We start from the raw sequence: 19,885 nt of genomic DNA on the forward strand, positions 1-19,885 counted from the left end.
TTATAACGATAAACAAATCCACAGGGAATTAATCGAATTATTGAAGAACCGTTTCACATTCAGAATCAGTGAACACTTTTGCGTGATCATTTGAAATATTTGTATCTTTCGATCGGATGGATATTGCAGCAAATATTGTGAGCGACGCGTTGTCTAGTATAACATAGCGTAGAATATTGGGTCAAAAATGCAGCCTACATGCTGGTGACAGCAGCATCTTCATCAGACAAAATTCGTTCATGTGGATTAATCCGGGAAATTTGCAATGCTGTGTTAGACAAAATTCTGAGGCATTGTGAGGAATGAGGTCCCGTAAACTGTAATGATGACATTTTGCAACACGACAGTGACAGAAAGCAACGTCCTCGAAAACCAGGGATGCACCGGGCCCCTCCCTACCTATCAGGGGAGCGGCGAGCGCGCTCGTGTTCACACGCACGCATACGCACATTCGCCTTGCTCAGCTACACAGTCCGATACACCAATGTATCCGTTTAGAGTAACCTTGTACTGATTCTCCCTGGATGGGCGATAATTGCGATCCACCAAAACCAGCAGCTTGTTACTCTGGGTGATGTGTGATTACAAATTGCAAGACCGAGGGGAGATTCTGAGTCGATCACGAAACAAATGTGTGACTGGGGGAGAAAACGAAAGGATGTCCTTAACGTGTTAAAATGCCAGCCTGTGAGAGCCACGAGTTCATATTGCCTGGAATATGGACAAACAGATGAAATAAACATTTTGCCCGGTCACCTCCCTCTTTTATCAGCATTAGATTTCGTTCAGTTGTCTTAGATGCTGCAGATCTGCTGGAATCGCATGGATTTAAAAAATATAACAAATATGAAATTGAATTGACAAGGGACATAAGCGATGACAGGGAAAGACTGGAGACTTAAAACAGATAAACTCGTCTCTGAGTTCAGATGTGCGGCTTAGTTGTGTCGTGCAGAAATTAAGTGACGTTCAGTCGTACGCGGAGTATTTGCTGGTACTGTTGGAGTTTGGGCGCTCTGCAGGACTCTGGACTGCTGAATTACCATCTTCTGCTTTGCGGCTATGCAGCGGGCACCTTCCACCACGCTCTTCCCTACATGAGGGCTCTTGTCCGGTAGGACTAGCAGCCAAATAGTCCTCCTGGATTTCGCCGCGAAAAGTATCGCTGTTGTGAGCATCTTCGTTTCGACTGAATGCTTGATTGCAATGCGCGGGGCTGTTTTTTCACATGAAGCACTGGAATTTTTGAATACTCGGTTTTCTTATCAGAATCCGCTTTCCCCCGCACCCCCCAGATAAGTATTTCACAAGGAACGGATGATTTTAAAGTTCTGGATTGTGCAGGGACTGGGTGGGAGGAGATTATAATATGGACTTTGTGGCGTCCTGTTGTGAGATCCGGACATTAAAAGAGAACGTTAAGATATAGTTATCGTATTGTGGACAGGGTAACGTTCATTACGCGTTTACCAGCAAAGTAATTTAGGTGATGTTTTTCGTAATCCGGGAAGACTATTCATGAGTGCCATCCTCCGATCGAGGACAGGTGTCGGGCATGACGGCGCTGAGTGTCACGTGGGGCATTCTCAAAACAAAAACAATCGTACGTCTACAGAAATGGCTTACATTAAATCCTATTATGCGGGTGATCCGTTGAACATTTTGCACGGTTTTTAAAATGCATGGGAAAAATGCAAACACTTAATGTAGGATATTGAGAAAGTAGTTTGCATGAGTTGCTGGCAAAGCAGGAGGGATTTTTGCTGCAGGACATCATCCAGGACACATCATGGGAACCAAACAGACTAAGGCTGCAGGGCCGGAGTCTGGAGCGACTCCACAGCACAGCGGCTGGAAGCGGACGCCGACTAAAGAGCGGAGCGACGCCTTCGCCTCTTTCATGCTGAGGTCGGGGGATCGGCTGGGCCGAAGCGGGACTCCTCCCCCCTACCAGCGACGTATCGGCATGATCCAGGAGATGATGGTTATGGCCAAGCAGGGGAAACAAGACGAGGCCACAGAAATGTTAAAGACGCTTCGACAGGTACATGACATTAGGGTTGGGCAAACTGGTTGCTTTACTCAGTGGTTCTATATAGTTCGATACTTATATAGCCAGTGTTAGGGGGATATTTATGCATATACCGCTGTAATTTTACGCCACCTCTACTGATCCCATTTAGGTGTGTAAAAGCCTGTAGGTACGTTTTCATATTTATTCTCTAAAAATATATGGAATCAATAAGGTAATATACCATATGAAAATAGTTATATTGGCTACAAAATAATATAACACCACGATCATATTAATATTAGGGTTTTCTCTGATTAAATAATGGGGTATTTATTTGCAGAGATATAGTGTAATTACTTCCTAAAAACTGCAGAAAATGCATTCTCTGGGAAGGGTAGAAATCGGGGAGTGGAAATCGAGTTAATTCATTTTTTCTTTAATAATTATGACTCCGTTATCTTAACTGCCGCAGTTACCCACTTAGTTAATTGACCGCCCTCGTGCCTCTGGAAATGGGTGTGCTTTATAACGCTTTATAACGCGTAAATGCACCACAGCGATCTGCTGAAATGTCCTCCTGCAGACATGATGAAATTAATTAAAGTAATTGCTAATGCTTCTTTTTCCAGGGCTGATTAAATTGCACATCTAATTGAAATATTTTTCTCTCCAGTGTTCCAGTTCAGTTAATCACTAAAGTCTCCCTGTTCTGGTTCAGTGAACTACAACAGATCCAGAAGCAGATTAGATCTTTACATGTGATATTTACCGAGATACTTAAGCTGTAAAGTTGTTTGAGCTGGAGTGTAAGAATGTGAGATATGACAGTGGAGTTAGATAAAAGCCTTTAGATAAAAAAAGCACATTGGAGCTGGCCGGCTTTGGGTTCCCATGTGCGCTTTATCTGGCTATGCAGAGTGATAATGGTCCATGTGGAAGACTGGGTGTCTACGGGGGGGTTTCCATTGGGGGGGGGGTGTCCATGGTGGAGGGGGTGTCCATGGGGGAGGGGGGTGTCCAAGGGAGGGTGACCATAGGGGGGTGTCCATTGCGGTGGGGGGGGGGAGTGGTGTCCATGGGTGTCTCCAGCTCTCTTACAGAACGAGTGCTGCTGTGACTGTTGGGCATCCACTAGGTAGGTGTTTGGTGCCTGTGCCTCCGCCCCCTTAGCCGCTTCTGCTGGTGGGACATGCTGACGACATACAGTGTCAGAATATGGAGGGAGGGACTTGATCAGTCTGATGAGTGGCAGCATTGCTCAGCCAATCAAAATGGCAAGTGGAACTGCTTAGTGTTGGTGCTAGGCAGCCCACTACAATTCACACGGGGGGGCATATGCACAGTTGGCCTGGGTCTGTCATCCATTAAAGTACTCTGATCAGTAAAGTAAGCATCATGACTGTGCTGCTCAGTAAAATGAGCATCATGACTGTGCTGCTCAGTAAAATGAGCATCATGACTGTGCTGCTCAGTAAAATAAGCATCATGACTGTGCTCTGTGCTACTAGGCCCCTAGCTGGGCACCAGTTATCAGAATTGAAGGGCATTGTAAAGATGGGCGATACCACTGATTATCTTTTCAGTCTTATACTAACCGATACCTAGGTTGGTTTCCCAATACCAAAACCAGTATTAGGTGCTGGTCCAGGCTGTTCTGGGTCTGACCGCTACTTGGTAGTAGTCCCTATAATGTCAGCATCTAAATTGCCAGGTCAAAATATTTATACTTTAGTGTTAGAATCGATTCTCAAAATGAAATGTTCAGATCGAAAGAATTGATAATTTGGTATGCTGTTGTCAGACCACCTATTGGGGGGGGGGGCAATAAGCATTCACAGACTGGCTGCCTGGAACATGTGTGAATGCTGCTTCTTGGTGACTGGGCTGGCCTACAGTCTTCTGATGGTATACGTGCTGCATTCCCAGTCCAGGTGGAGACCAGCTTTAGTGAGAGGATTAGCCTGGATTTCCCCATGATAATACAGGATGTGTCCCTTAATGATGGAGCCTCTTCGGAGCGTGGGCCCTGATAGAGGGTCTACAGAGCATGGCCCCCGGCAGAGGGTCTACGGAGCGTGGCCCCCGACAGAGGGTCTACGGAGCGTGGCTCCCGGCAGAGGGTCTTCGGAGCGTGGCCCCCGGCAGAGGGTCTACGGAGCGTGGCCCCCGGCAGAGGGTCTACGGAGCGTGGCCCCCGGCAGAGGGTCTTAGGAGCGTGGCCCCCGACAGAGGGTCTACGGAGCGTGGCCCCCGACAGAGGGTCTTAGGAGCGTGGCCCCCGGCAGAGGGTCTACGGAGCGTGGCCCCCGACAGAGGGTCTTAGGAGCGTGGCCCCCGGCAGAGGGTCTACGGAGCGTGGCCCCCGACAGGGTCAACTGAGCGTGGCCCCCGGCAGAGGGTCTTCGGAGCGTGGCCCCCGGCAGAGGGTCCACGGAGCGTGGCCCCCGACAGAGGGTCTTCGGAGCGTGGCCCCCGACAGAGGGTCTACGGAGCGTGGCCCCTGCGTGGCCCCCGGCAGAGGGTCTACGGAGCGTGGCCCCCGACAGAGGGTCTACGGAGCGTGGCCCCTGACAGAGGGTCGGGGAGGGATCCTGGATCCTTCCACACACTGTTTTTGTCTAACTGGATTTTTTTCCCCCTCTCCTAACTGTTGGAGCTGCTGGGGGGTGGGGGGGCAGAGATCACCTCTGCTGCTGATGCAGCTGTCTCAGGCAGGATGATATATGGTGTGGTGGTGAAGTCACATGGGTGGGGAGCAGGATTGTGGGGGGGGGGGGGGGGGGAAGGCTGAAGGGAGGCTGAGATAAATGTCCATCAAAATACAGCCAGCCCCCCCCCCCCCACACACACAAACACACACACACATACACAAACACACAAATATACACACAGACACATACATACACACACAGACACACACACACAGACACGCACATAAACTCATACATACACACACACAAAGGCACAGACACACACATGTATACACACATACACAAGCACACAAATGCACACAGACACATATATACACACACACACACACAAATACACATACACAGACACACACAGACATATAGACACTCGCACAGACAGACAGACACACACACACGTGTCAGTGCTTTGCTTTCAGACCTCAGAGATACTGGGGGGAGCAGGCAGCTCATAGAGGAGTGGGGGGGTGGTGTTTCAGCCAGTTTCGCCAGTGACCTTTGATGCTTGTTTAATTAATGATTAAAATAAAAATCAGTTTAATTTAGAATAACATGCAGATTATGCTGAAAAAAGGCGTCTTATGAGGGAGAGTCAGCGGTCAGGTGCTGCTGACGAGGCCGTCAGGTGATGCCTGCGATGCCGGATTCAGCAGCTAGCAGCTCACAGCTGGGCGGAAGCGCCGGGGGAGCAGGGCCTCTGGGGGGGGGGAGGCAGCGCTCAGGAAATGCGGCTCATTTTGTCATCCTGCTGACCACTGCCTGGGTTTATGAATCTCTAGGGCATTGCGAGAAAGAGGATTAGCATTTCAAAAGCAAAGGAATGGAGAAAAAAAGATCTTAAAATATTGGTCTGATGTTCTCGAAAGATGCATTGAACACGTAACACCATAGAAAGGGCATTTCGAACTGGGAGGGAGGTGTGTTGCTGCGTGTGGGGTGACAGCGTCGGCGTCACCCTGGGCCGGCTGTCCATCCCTCAGGGTCTCGCCGTTCGGCGGGATAGAAGGTGGAACTGAGGCCAGGTTCAGTTCCGCTGCCGGGAAACCATGGAAAGGGGCGGGGCCCACTGGCTGTTGGTTTACATTCTATCGGTTAAGTGGCATATTAACGCAAAAGATTTACATGCAGACAAATGATGTTTTCCTGGAGGAGTTTAGCTTCAGTGGTGCGCGCTGGTTTACTGCCAGGCCCTTTGCGGCAGGCGGCCAGGCGGTCGGCCACTTACACTCTCACATCCATCATCACTATGCTGCTTGTCGGCTCAGATGAAGAGATCCCTTGCATGGACTATTGACCCTGAAGGTCTTGATACAGATGGGTGCTGAAAGAGATGCCATGAGCCCCTTACTCATTAATGTAACCCCTCTCTCGCTCCACCTAATACTCCCCTCAGAAAGGAGAGAATCTGTATATCCGTCTCTCACTAATTCATATTTAATACCTGACTGGCCTCAAATGATCAAATCATTCTCATTCCCCGTCTCCCCTACCTGCCCTTCTCTCGCTGTCCTTTCCCCCCTGCCTCTCTCATTGGACCATTTCCCTGACTAATCCAAATTTTTGTTCTGCAGATAACACACACGCTAATGGAAGTTTAGCTTTCACAGGAAGGAGAGCTTATTTGCTCATTGCTGCGCGCATGCACACACACACACACACACACACACACACGTGTGGCACATGCAATCTGGCAGCTCTTTGTTAGCATGGTGGTAGTTGAAGGGTGAGAGACCCTGCCTGCTTTGATGTCATCTCAAAGGTTTCCATCGTACATCTTGTATGTTAGCGTGGAGAGGAGATCGTCTGCATTTCCACGCAGTTCTTCCAGTCACTTCAAAATGCCCGGCTTGGCATTGTGGCCCAACAGCTGTGAGTCATTGTCACTGTGTGAGTTTTCACTTAATGCAGTGAATGAGGTGAATTCACCCGTGATGAAGAGTTTGCTGTCTATAATCAGTGTGTGGCCTCTGTGCTTCCCCACATTTGAAATCATAACAGAGTTTCGCTCGCAGAGGAGCCATTAAACTACATCAGCTTGTTTAGTTGTACAAATATTTTAAATACCATTAGTGCCAGTTATGGGTCTGGGGCGGACAGGGTCCCCTTTCTGTGGCTCAGTGTTAAGCCTGAGTGTCTGTGCTCAGAAGGTTACCGGGTTGAACCCCATACTTGGCAGAATAGTTGCATCACTGTTGGGCCCTAAAGCAGGGCCCTTAACATCCAAAATACACTTGGGGTGCCAGATAAATGGCGGAGCCCATGGTCAGACTCCACGCTATATATCTGCCTGTCCCAAAGGTAAATAAGATGGGCTCTGCAAAGAGAAGCGCTCCAGTGTGCTTCTGCAAATAAAGCATCGTTTATTTTCCCTGCCAGTAGGATCCCTGCTGTTATGTGCTGATCCCACTTAAACCTCATTTTTATAGTATGGCGGAGTACAGAATAAAATGCTCAAAACAAGATGCATTTATGTTACTCAGAAACCTGAAGTCAGACAGCATGTGGCATATGAGAGCTACATCATCACCACTGCTGAAGCAGATCTTGCAGGCATGTTTGTTTAGTATTTTTTTAAAAGTATTTCTTAAAAACATTTTTTAGAGTGAAGTTTGAGCAAGGAAGCAGTCAGCAGGAGTAACACAGCATCCTTAGACTGAGTGATTACCAGCATCTGAGGAATTACTCTGTGCGAAAAGCGCTTTCGCTGGCTCAGGCAGGTTAGAGAAAAGCTGGAAATGTATTTAAATGAATAGAATACTCACCCCCTCCCGAAGACTGGAAGCACGTGGGTAGCTTTAGATCATGCCTGTAATTAATCAAATTGTATTCATTTCTGCGGACTTATGGATATTGCCTTGGAAAGCTAGTCATCCTGGGCAGGAAAGCCATTCTGGGACTGCAAGGCAAAGAGCAGCAAAGAGCAGCGCCTGAATGAACTGGCAGCAGAGCAGCAGAAGGAAGACAGGAAGACAATGACAGATTGTAGGCTGAGTAATAGAAATATATCAATTCTGCATATTTAGCTTTATTTATTTAGCAGACACTAAATAAATTGAAGAACAGAGAGCAGCTCAGACGGTCCCTGGGGTTAAGAGAGCAGCTCAGACGGTCCCTGGGGTTAAGAGAGCAGCTCAGATGGTCCCTCTAGTTCAGCCATTACTCTGCTGGCCACAGGACTTGAATCCATGACCTTCTGGGCATTGACCCCTAACCTACACATCATAAAAAAGACATTAATACAACGATGTCACATTCAGTTCCCAAAACAAATCAGAATTAATGTAAAAAGTTCCTTGTCTGGTGACACTGGATAGTCATATTTTTCCAGGTAGATTAATTGGTGAAATAAATGCGTGTCCTCTAGGAATCAGGGATCTGTGCTTGTATCCTCCAGGTTGTGGGTTCAAACTGAGGCGGTATGTAATACTGCAGGTTAGGACTCTGTGTTCGGAAGGTCACAGATTAAGATCCCATGACTGGCAGACTGGTCATATCACTGTTGGGCCCCTGAACTAGGCCCTTAACCATAAAAACTGCTCCAGGGGTGTCAGGATAAGTGGATGTGGAAGATGGAAGTATAGGAATTGAATATATAAGTGCATGGTGTTACCTGTGTTTCTGTGTTACCTGTGTTTCTGTGTTACCTGTGTTTCTGTGTTACCTGTGTTTCTGTGTTACCTGTGTTACCTGTGTTACCTGTGTTTCTGTGTTACCTGTGTTTCTGTGTTACCTGTGTTTCTGTGTTACCTGTGTTTCTGTGTTACCTGTGTTTCTGTGTTACCTGTGTTTCTGTGTTACCTGTGTTACCTGTGTTTCTGTGTTACCTGTGTTACCTGTGTTTCTGTGTTACCTGTGTTACCTGTGTTACCTGTGTTTCTGTGTTACCTGTGTTTCTGTGTTACCTGTGTTTCTGTGTTACCTGTGTTTCTGTGAATTTCTATGATCTGCTTGCTTTTGTAGTCTGACAAACACAGTCTGGTCCCCAGTTTGTCCGTGGGCTCTGTGCTCTGATGTGTCGACATGTGACCTGTTGTCATGGAGAGGTGACTCATGTTCCCGCTCGTCTCCGCCGCCCCACCCCACAGGACCTGGGCATGGAGTCCACATCCCTGGACGACGTGCTGTACCGCTACGCCAGCTTCCGCAACCTGGTGGACCCGATCACCCACGACCTCATCATCAGCCTGGCCCGCTACATCCACTGCCCCAAGACGGTGAGTGGCCGCGTGGGCACAGGCGTTAGGGAGAGCCAGGGCAGGCCGGACTGAGGCAGAACTGACGGATGCCAGGACCTGATCCGCTGAGGTGTGGGTGGTCGCCCTCTAGTGGAGGTTGCTTATAATAATCCTATAAGCCTGTCAGGACACAGAGGACACTTTAAATCTGCTCCCTTGCCATACCTGCACCTGCAAAGGTGGCACAGAAATGTGTGTTTGCTCTTTTGAAATTGATTAGTTTGAGAAGTATTTGTAAATGGACATGGCTGCTATGGTTGAACAGAGATATCAAACAGATCAATTCAGCGCTAATTCTTTGAGTAAAGGTCAGGGCTTAGGATGGTAATGTGATATGAGGGTTGGAGAGACAGGCATAACGTGGCAAATCGGGATTCAGTTCTTGCATCTGTCTGGGACGATCTCCAAAGTGACCCCGAGTCGCGGGCGTAAATATACGGAGCCCAGAGCCCTGGTATACAGCATCTCCCAAATCCCCCTGAAAACCACACTTAATTAAAATCAACTTTATTATTTCTGGCCAGGAAAGATGGAGAAAAGGGCCAGTGGATGGATTATAAATGACAAACTGAAATAAGCAATTTGAATGTGGGAGATGGTGGGATGTAATAATGTAATAAGAGGATCAGGAGGAAGAGCAGGGATGTAACCCCCCAGACAGACAGAGACACACAGACAGACAGACAGACAGACAGAGACACACAGACAGACACACACACACACATAGACAGACACACAGAGACACACAAAGACACACACACACACAGAGATAGACAGAGACAGACAGACAGAGACATACACAGACACAGACAGACAGAGAAACACACAGACAGACAGACAGACAGAGACACACACGCACACACACACAAGGATCTCAGTATCCCTGCCACTATGTTCTGTTAGCCAGTCAGTTCTCACCTGTACATCTTGCTGGGTTATGAGCCTGTTCTGGTTAAGAAGACTGTGGCATTTTCACAATTATTACCCCCCTCCCCCTTCAGCTCCCGCACACCAGAACCTCTGACTCAGCCCTCTATAGGATGGGGGGGGTAGCTCTGTATTCCCCACTGGTGGCTGAGAGAATGCCTTAATGACTCATTAGCTGAAAACCAAGGGCAGAGTAACGAGGTGGGGGCGTGTTTTTTGAATTTGGAATGGAGCTCATTCTGGACTGGAGAGGTCTTGAACAGACAGCACTCATTATTTTCCTGGGTTCATGCTACAGGGCCTGATGTTGAACTTGTCTTCTAAGACTTTACACAAAAACAGCAGCACAGATTGCACTTCCTATGAAAGACCTGGTGAGCGAAGTTGGCTGAATGGTCCTCTGTGTCTGCCACTGCCGCAGGAGGGGGACGCCCTGACCTCCATGGAGAAGGTGTGCCGGCAGCTGACCTACCACCTCAGCCCTCACTCGCAGTGGCGACGGCGGGGCCTGCTCAAGAGGAAGCCCCAGGCCTGGTGAGGAGGAGGAGGAGGAGGAGGAGTCCTATGGCCAGTGGCCCCGCCCCCTTTGGCCCTGCCCTATGGACAGTTACCCCACCCCAAGTGTCTCTTATCCCTGGGTTTGGGATTTCTGTGACCAGTGTTTCTGCAGGAGACAGTGGGAGGGATTGAGCAGGGCCACATGTAGCGGGGAGAGTGAGTCACCATGTCTGTTTGCAGCAATGACCCCCAGCAAGCGCAGGCATGGGGGACGCTGATGATAGGAAGCCCAGCAGGGGGGGCAGCAATGACGTAATCGAGCTGAAAAGGGCAAATCGGAGGAGAAAATGGGTGGAAAAACCCACTTGTCCTCAAAAAAGCTGAATGAATTGAACTGTGAGTCATGGCAGGGTCTATTATTAAAGCATCGAGCTCAGGAGTTCAGAGAGCAGCATCTTCTGAGTGCAGCGCCCCCAACTGGCTGAAACTGGCTTTGTGTGAGAGGCAAGTGGGTGGACAGACAGGCAGGTGGATGGGTGGGTGAACAGGCGGGCAGGCAGGTGGGTGGGCAGGTGGATGGATAGATGGGCTTGTGGGCGAGTTTAGGGTGGGCAGGCAGGTGGGCAGGCAGGTGGGCAGGCAGACTGGCAGGTGGGCGGGTGGATGAACAGGAGGGCAGGCAGGTGGGTGGATAGACGGGCAGGTGGGCGAGTTTAAGGTGGGCAGGCAGGTAGGCAGGCAGGTGGGTGGGCGGGCTGGTGGGCAGGCAGGTGGGCAGGTGGGTGGGCGGGCAGGTGGGTGGATAGACGGGCAGGTGGGCGAGTTTAGGGTGGACAAGCAGGTGGGCGGACAGACTGGCAGGTGGGCGGGTGGATGAACAGGCGGGCAGGCAGGTGGGTGGATAGACGGGCAGGTGGGTGGGCAGGAGAGCGGGCATGGATACCATGGAAGGTGCGGGCAGGTGTGAGTGTGCAGGTCTGACTGCTGGGGGAGGAGATCCAAAGCAGGCTGTGACTTACACCCCTGACACATGTACCCCAGCCAGCCACACCCCTCTGTCTCTCTCCTTTCATCCTTTCCATCTTTCCATCTCTTTCTGAGCACTACCTTTTTCATTTATTTATTCAAATCTGGTTCCTGTTTTCTTTAATACACTTTATTCCACTGTATATTTTTAATTGAAGTCCTCCTTAATTGTGTCCCTCCCCCTCCTCCTGTTCACTTTCTGCTCATGAGATGCCTGTAGGGACAAAATGTCACACTTTGCCAACCAAAGGCCTTTATTTAATGCAATCTGCATTATGAAAAGAATTCCGATTTAAGCACTTACATGTTTACTGAGATATTCAAGGTCTGTTATGGAGAGAAGAGCCACAGGATTGAGCAGTTCCGATCCTCAAAGCCGCTCCCTCTATTGCTTTGCTATCTCACCATCAGGCACAAACTCATCTGCATGTGTAATTAAAAAATGATTCTGAACCATTGCCACTGTCCGCCCTTTGCAAGGTCTGCTGGGAGCTTTGACTGATTGCTCGAAACAAAATCAAAGAAGTAAGTGTGCAAGTGGATGGGGCGGGGCTCCGTTTGGGAACATGGGCGGCACGGTATATTTGGGTGTCGTCGGCATAGGAGTTAACATTATGTAGAGAGTATGTAGAGAGAAAACAATAGCGGACCAAGCATGGATCCCTGTGGCACTCCATATGTGACTGGTCACATAGACAACGGAGTACAATTATATGACACTTGAACATATTGATAACGATTAGTCAAATACAATTTAAATCACTTCAACACCGTTCCTTAATACCATTAACTTTCTCCTTGTCCACTAGAGCAGGGCTGTCATTAGCTTGAGTGGCTTCTCCCATCAGTGCCACCCCCCATCTATCGATGGACATCCCCCCCAAGCTGGAGATGACTGGTCTCCAGAAAAAGGAGTAGAGACACATTAGGTACACAGATGCACAGATGTGGGAAATTTAGTGAAGGTGACAAGGGGATGCTTGAAGACCCTCCCTGTTGGGAGGCACAGGGGTAAACCTTACACAGGGGCGTGGCCTTTCCTCTGGGGAAGTACCAGGAATGTGGTTTTCTAAATGCTGCAGTGACAGCTGTACTCCTAACTACATGACTGGAGTACTGAGGGCTGTAATGCCAGTGACAGGGGTGCTGAGGGTTGTTACTCTGGAGCACGTGACAGAGGTGCAGTGGGCTGTAACGCCAGAGCACGTGACAGGGGTGCTGAGGGCAGTAACGCCCGTGACAGGGGTGCTGAGGGCTGTAACATCAGTGACAGGGGTGCTGAGGGCTGTAACGCCCGTGACAGGGGTGCTGAGGGCTGTAACATCAGTGACAGGGGTGCTGAGGGCTGTAACGTCAGTGACAGGGGTGCTGAGGGCAGTAACGCCCGTGACAGGGGTGCTGAGGGCTGTAACGCCAGTGACAGGGGTGCTGAGGGCTGTAACATCAGTGACAGGGGTGCTGAGGGCTGTAATGCCAGTGACAGGGGTGCTGAGGGCTGTAACATCAGTGACAGGGGTGCTGAGGGCTGTAATGCCAGTGACAGGGGTGCTGAGGGCTGTAATGCCAGTGACAGGGGTGCTGAGGGCTGTAATGCCAGTGACAGGGGTGCTGAGGGCTGTAATGTCAGTGACAGGGGTGCTGAGGGCAGTAACGCCCGTGACAGGGGTGCTGAGGGCTGTAATGTCAGTGACAGGGGTGCTGAGGGCTGTAATGCCAGTGACAGGGGTGCTGAGGGCTGTAATGCCAGTGACAGGGGTGCTGAGGGCTGTAACGTCAGTGACAGGGGTGCTGAGGGCTGTAATGCCAGTGACAGGGGTGCTGAGGGCTGTAATGCCAGTGACAGGGGTGCTGAGGGCTGTAATGCCAGTGACAGGGGTGCTGAGGGCAGTAACGCCCGTGACAGGGGTGCTGAGGGCTGTAATGCCCGTGACAGGGGTGCTGAGGGCTGTAACGCCAGTGACAGGGGTGCTGAGGGCTGTAACATCAGTGACAGAGCACGTGACAGGGGTGCTGAGGGCTGTAATGCCAGTGACAGGGGTGCTGAGGGCTGTAACATCAGTGACAGAGCACGTGACAGGGGTGCTGAGGGCTGTAATGCCAGAGCACATCATGTTCCTCCCCAAATTCAAAGCCAACACACGACTGAATCTCCCGCTGCTTCGTCTTAAACATGCAGATCCAGAAATTAGCGACTTCTTCTGATTTTATTCTAGTGACATAACCAAAGTGAGGCCCAGTGTCTAAAAAAGAAAACTGAAGAGACAGAGCTCACATGCCAGTGAGTCATCACATGAGAGGAGGATCAGCACCAGAACTTGCTGGGGTGCTGCTGTGATCAACAGCACCAGCTCACTGTTGCTGTGGGATTTATGGAGCCCCCCCCCCCCCCCCCCCCGCCTCACAGATACATTCAGGATCCACCTCTTTAACTGTCTACTTTTTTAATCTGTACAACATCCCTGGTTTTGTCTGGGGAGAATTACCAGTGTGTATGTAACTTCCATTTTTAACATCTGGCCCTTCTTGTCACAGCCTGTAAAAGTACAGTGTTTGTGCTGGCCAGGCTCTCAGAAGCTGCAGGATCATGGCTGGAGAGCGCAGTGAACATATATTATATTGGGCCTTGGTGCAGTGTGGGTGTGTTTGGATGGAGGTAGTCTGCGCAGTGTCGGTTTGTTTGGACAGAAGGGGTCTGTGCAGTGTGAATATGTTTGGACAGAGGGGATCTGCGCACTGTTGGTGTGTTTGGACAGAGGGGGTCTGCACACTGTATGTGTGTGTTTGTATGGAGGGGGTCTGCACAGTGTGTGTGTTTTTGGACAGAAGGAGTCTGCACACTGTATGTGTGTTTGGATGGAGGGGGTCTGTACAGTTGGGGTGTGTTTGGATGGAGGTGGTCTGCACAGTCACTGTGTGTTTGGACGGAGGGGATCTGCGCAGTGTAGGTGTGTTTGGACGGAGGGGGTCTGCACTGTGTGGGTGTGTTTGGATGGAAGGAGTCTATGCACTATAGATTTGTATGGATGGAGAGGGTCTGCACAGTTGGGGTGTGTTTGGACGGAGGAGGTCTGTACAGTGTAGGTGTTTTTGGACGGAGGGGATCTGCGCCGTCATGGTGTGTTTGCACAGAGGGGGTCTGCGCAGTGTAGGTGTGTTTGGATGGAGGAGGGTCTGCACAGTGTGGGTGTGTTTGGATGGAGAGAGTATGTGCAGTGTGACTGTGTTTTGACAGAGGGAATCTGTGAAGTGTGGGGGTGTTTGGATGGAGAGAGTATGTGCAGTGTGACTGTGTTTTTACAGAGGGACTCTGTGAAGTGTGGGGGTGTTTGGAAGGAGAGAGTATGTGCAGTGTGACTGTGTTTTTACAGAGGGAGTCTGTGAAGTGTGGGGGTGTTTGGATGGAGAGAGTATGTGCAGTGTGACTGTGTTTTTACAGAGGGAGTCTGTGAAGTGTGGGGGTGTTTGGACGGAAGGTGTCAGCGCAGCCGGAGTGTGCTGGCCCTGGAACTGAGTGTAATCTGATTCAGCAGCCAGAATGAATGGTGACTGTGTCACATTCCATTTGGTCTCCTCTTAAAATGTATTTCCTGCTTCATTGTGCCAGGATACTGGTTTAGGTGGGACAGTCAGGAGAATGGAGCCGTTACAGTAATTCACACTGCTGCCACAGTCTGGACACTTTCCATCTTGAATATTGACACATTATTTAATAGTAATAAAATGAATCACAGACAGTCTGAATCACAGACAGCAGAAATGCTGAAATCAGTTTTGGAACTTTGTGGTGGGGGGGGGGGGGGGGGTGTGGGGAAGGCAGCCTCTGGAAGGAGCATCAGTGGAGCAAAGCGGAAAGCAGTTTGGGTCTCTCCAACTGGAGCTTTGCACGAATCTGCGAGTCAGGCCTGTTTCTGTCGTGACAGTCCATCGTCCTCCTTCCGGCATATCAAAACATAAAAAGCCTCAGTCTCTGCGTCTAACTGCTGCATTTTGTCTCCCCCACCTTCATTCTGTTCCCCCTCACTGTGTATTTACGTCCTGACTGTGTATTACCCATTTCCTGGACGCTTGCTCCACTTCACTTACTGACAGGTATATGACTCCCTTTCAGGCAAATTAGGGAAGCAGCGCCTCTGGTTATTGGTTAGGCTTTGACTGCAGAAATGACACGTCTGAGAGCCCTTTCCCTGTCTCCGCCCAGCCTGAAGGCGGTGCTGTCAGTGCCCCCTGCTGGTGACACCCTGGATCTGTCAGGGATCCCCCTCACTGCACGGGACATGGAGAGGCTTTGCGCCTATCTGCAACGGCACGCGGCTCGGCTGCGCAGCTTGGAGCTGGGTTTCACCGAGCTCACGGACGACGCCTTCCTGCTCCTGCTGCCCGGCCTGGCAGCCCTGCCACGCCTGGAGACGCTGGCGCTCAACGGCAACCGGCTGACACGCGCCGTGCTGCGTGAGCTCACTGACGCCCTCAAAGACCCGGGCAGCTTCCCCAGTGTCACCTGGATCGACCTGGGCAACAACGTGGACATCTTCTGCCTGCCGCAGCCCTTCCTGGTGAGCCTTCGCAAGCGCTGCCCCAAGCAGGGCAACCTGCCCACTATCCTGGAGTTTGGGGAGAGCCAGGCTAGCGAGCCTGAGAGCCGGGCCGACGGGGACCAGGAGGGAGACGACACCACCAGGACAGAGAGCACAGGAGAGCTCCGCTCTGAGGTGGAGGGTGAGATGGGCGGCGAGACGGAGATAGAGGAGATGCTGGAGGAACTGCTGGATTTCGACCGGGAGGTGCAAGGAGGGGAGGATGAGATGGAGGACGAGATGGAGGACAGCATGTGGATGTTGGAGAGGCGGGGGGAGTCCTCCAAGTGGCAGAGGAGGGGCATACAGAGAGCAACCAAAGCCGAAGCAGAAGAAGACAGCCAGAGCTTCTCGTCTCGGCTTTCCTGCTCCAGCCAATCGCAGCAGTCTTTTGAACCTGCTGAGCTAATGAAAGCAGAGGTGGAGAACCAGCTGATTGGCCATAGCAGCAACCAAACATGAAAATGCTGCGGAGAATAGTTCTTGTTCTTGTTTTTTGTCCCTCCAGTGCTCTGTCAGAAACGCATGAAAAGGAAACCAAAGAGAAAGAGAAAGGAGACTTTTCCGTCATCTCCGAGTGACGTCCGGAGGAGATGATGAGAGGACATCAGACAAGATCTGCTTACGATCATTATTACTGTCTGTAGCATTATTTCAACCTGACACTTGTGTAATATATACTAAGAAACGTCTCATATGTCAGTTAACAAGTGGAGGAGCTGCTCTCTTCCATCTGCAGCCGTGCATGTCCTGCGAGGGGCCGTCGCATGGCCTAGATCTTCAGCGCATTCCTGCTGTGTGTGCCGGGCACTTTCGGTGGGTGGGAGGAGCCCTGCAGCCGTAGTGCGACACAGCTCTCATTGTGGGCGTGTGTCAGCCATGACACCGAGCGGCACGAGAATGTGCCAAAGTGCCGGGGGGAGGAGGCGGCAGGGGCGGAGCCAGAGGATCAGGAAGTGACATCATCACACTATACAGGGCATTGATCTGGAGGTTTGTGCTGGGGAGGCGAATGGGGAAGGATATCATGGTGATTTGTTTTTTTCTCCATCTTAGAGCAGCTCTATTTGTTCAGATATGAATCACAAAATCTGAAAAATAATTTGGCAGGTAATTTATATATTAGACATTACATGTATCCAGTAACATTTGATTGTTTTTCAAAATATTTTATAGTACACTAAGTATTTTTTGATAAGATAATTTATGTTTTATTGTCTTAAGGCTGTATTCTATCCACGTTTGTAGAGATCCATGATGATTTCTAAATTGGTGAGAGTTATACAGGTGTCCATTGCAGATTTCACTCTTTTCTCTTTTTTTTGTTTGTTTGTTTGTTTAGCTATTTAATGCATTATTAATGCAGATGATATGTGTATTAGATGATATCATTTTAACTGTGTGTGTTCTCTGGTGCATAAGCCAATCATTGCTTAGCAAACATGCTTTTCTTTGATGTTTTTGATAAATGCCTTTACATCCTGTCCCTTTTAAGGGCTCCTTGCAGGCCATCTGCCTCACATCTTAACAGGAATGCAGTTCTGGCCCCGCCCACCACTGTGCCTGTCTGTCCACTTCAGCTCGCACCCCTGATCCCAGACATCCCTATCTGCTCTTACAGGCCCATCAGCCTTGAATATGCCGTTGTATGAAAGTAATTCAGAAAATCAGCTCAAAATCTTCCCCCACCTTGGCTTCTCGAACCCCCGGTGTCCCCACTGGTGCAGGGAGCAGCCAATCCCCATGGGTCTCCTGCCAGCTGAGCATGAAAAAGAAGAGAGAGAAAAGAAGAAGTAAATAATGATAAAGAGGTGTTCGGGGGAAAAAGACAATCAGAGAGGAGCCCGGCCAGGCGTATGGACTGGGCCATCCACATGCTGACCTGGTTCTGCTTGCTGAGAACAGTTTTCGTCCAGCTACTTCCTCCAACAGGAAAAATATGTTATCTGAATAATGTGCATAAATATGTTTTGTGAATAGGATGAAATATCAAACAACAAACATGTGACTTATGCAAAGAAACAGAAGTGTGAGAATCCCAGGTTTAATTCAGGCCTTGTTTCGCTCTCTGCGCTGTATACTGTGGTGTTTTCCAGTCTGCTGCAGGGAATGTGCTGCGTGTAGGAAATTCATGTAACAATAAAGCTCTGCTGGTAATTCAGAAAACAAATTTCTTGCTGTTATGCTATTTTAAAAAAATCATTAAAATGAGATGGAATCATAAATTGCATTAGACTTGCTGTTAATATAGTGCATCTTTACAAGCAATTTGCAATATGCCTGACAGTAATTTATGTATTTTTATATGTGATGTTTGTATAATTCCTATTCGGGCTCATCATGAAAAAACTTTTATTTCCCCCAGAATCAGTGTTTTGCAAAAGATAACTAATGGAAATGCATGATTAGCCATGATAAGCAAATAAAATAATCTACCAATTTTATTTCATTCCCTCTTTCGCTAAAAGACACGTGACTGGAGGTTCACTTTTTAAAATTTTATTTAATGTTTTATTCAACTTGCAGTAGGTTTGTTAATTCAGCACCAGCATGAGGCCAGAGTTTGCTTTAAAGGGACAATCAGAGAATATTGAGCTGGTTAAACACCTGCGTGGTTAGACCTTTGAAGCACATCATTCATCCATTTGCCCTATACCTGCTAAAGTGGGCCAATGGATGTCAAGCGTTGAGATCAAAATAAAGATTATAGAAATACTGCTGTAAATTTGTTTCAAGAAACCAAGCCTTCAGAATCTCAGCCTGTCTTCAGTCATCCATTTTCCCTCTTAAAAACTGAAGCTCATGTTCCTGGGTCAAAGGTCACAGAGGCCCCACCCTCCAGTCACATGCCGGATAGAGGGAGTAGAGCCACCAGTACTGTGCAGGTGATACCAAAACTGAGGCAAGCCCAGTAAATCAGTATCGAGTATCAATTAACTGGCTCTCATTTCACATGGCTTTGTAATCTTCACTTAGCATCTGAGCAAAATCATTAATCTTTGCTCTTTGGTGACATTCATGCTTCCTGTAAGCTTATCCGGTTAATTACAATTCCACAGATCAGTTAGTAATAGATTTTCATGATGGTAGGCAGGGAACCGGCACTACGCAAATCGTACGTCAAGGGAGGCATCCATTTTGTCAGGGTCAGGGAAGATGCCAGAAGAGGGAAGCTGTTACCGAGAGAGACTGTCGCTGTGGAAACAAGGGAAGATTTTTTCCTCCACCTGGGATAATGAGTGGATGGTTTTTCATGAAGGTGGGTCTAGCTGGTGCACCTGAAAGCTGCAGTTCCTCTGTCGATGACTTTTAAAAGTGAAACGAAGTTGCCGGAGACTACCTGTCCCGATTTACGCCTCCTCGGTATGTAGGGAGAGTGTACTGGCAGGTCTCATTTGGGCCGCTATGTACAGACGCCAGACTGAAAACCTCCACCTACAGGTGTCCTTACCCTTCAAGCATCGCTCTCTGTCTCTCCGCCTTTCCTAATTGGGCATTTTCAGCTCACATTTCAGCTCTGTCGTCAGGACTCCTTCTTGGAATTGTAAATGATATTTGTAGGATGTTTAAATCTGTATACTGTGTACTATCTGCTGAAAGATGCTAAAGTTTGCAAAAGATTTTTTTTTCACATGTAGCATTTGAAATTAGATTACTTTGTACTTAAAACATCTGAAAGCTTTTGATAGAAAATAGGACATACATTTGTCCATCCATCCATCCATCCAAACTTCCATTCATCTTTCAGTCAATTATCCTGGTCACCGTCAGCACAGTCACTGCACACTGCATTATTTCACTTAGTTGTACACACAAGCAAATCACATGTAGACCAAATCACATGTAGACCAAATCACATGTAGACCAAATCACGGGGAATATGTGCTGTGTTATGCAGGTGTC

General features: G+C 49.0%; 1 protein-coding gene across 2 annotated transcripts; it reads left to right on the top strand.

Annotated features, from left to right (window-relative positions):
- Window positions 1–413: 413 nt before the first annotated feature.
- On the top strand, window positions 414–18,207 carry lrrc75a (leucine rich repeat containing 75A). 2 transcript variants are annotated; one of them, XR_002835867.2, is made up of 5 exons: window positions 414–2,044; window positions 8,808–8,936; window positions 10,306–10,418; window positions 15,607–16,975; window positions 17,604–18,207. XR_002835867.2 is itself a non-coding variant. In XM_023792688.2 (4 exons), the coding sequence occupies exons 1-4, from the start codon at window positions 1,790–1,792 to the stop codon at window positions 16,442–16,444; spliced, it is 1,335 nt and encodes a 444-aa protein (XP_023648456.1). In that variant the 5' UTR covers window positions 414–1,789; the 3' UTR covers window positions 16,445–18,207. The 2 variants fall into 2 exon arrangements, 1 of the variants encoding a protein (XP_023648456.1); XM_023792688.2 differs by having other exon boundaries at window positions 15,607–18,207.
- The last annotated feature ends 1,678 nt before the right edge of the window (window positions 18,208–19,885 follow it).

The sequence above is a fragment of the Paramormyrops kingsleyae genome, chromosome 17, assembly GCF_048594095.1.
Source record: "Paramormyrops kingsleyae isolate MSU_618 chromosome 17, PKINGS_0.4, whole genome shotgun sequence".
NCBI lineage: Eukaryota > Metazoa > Chordata > Actinopteri > Osteoglossiformes > Mormyridae > Paramormyrops > Paramormyrops kingsleyae.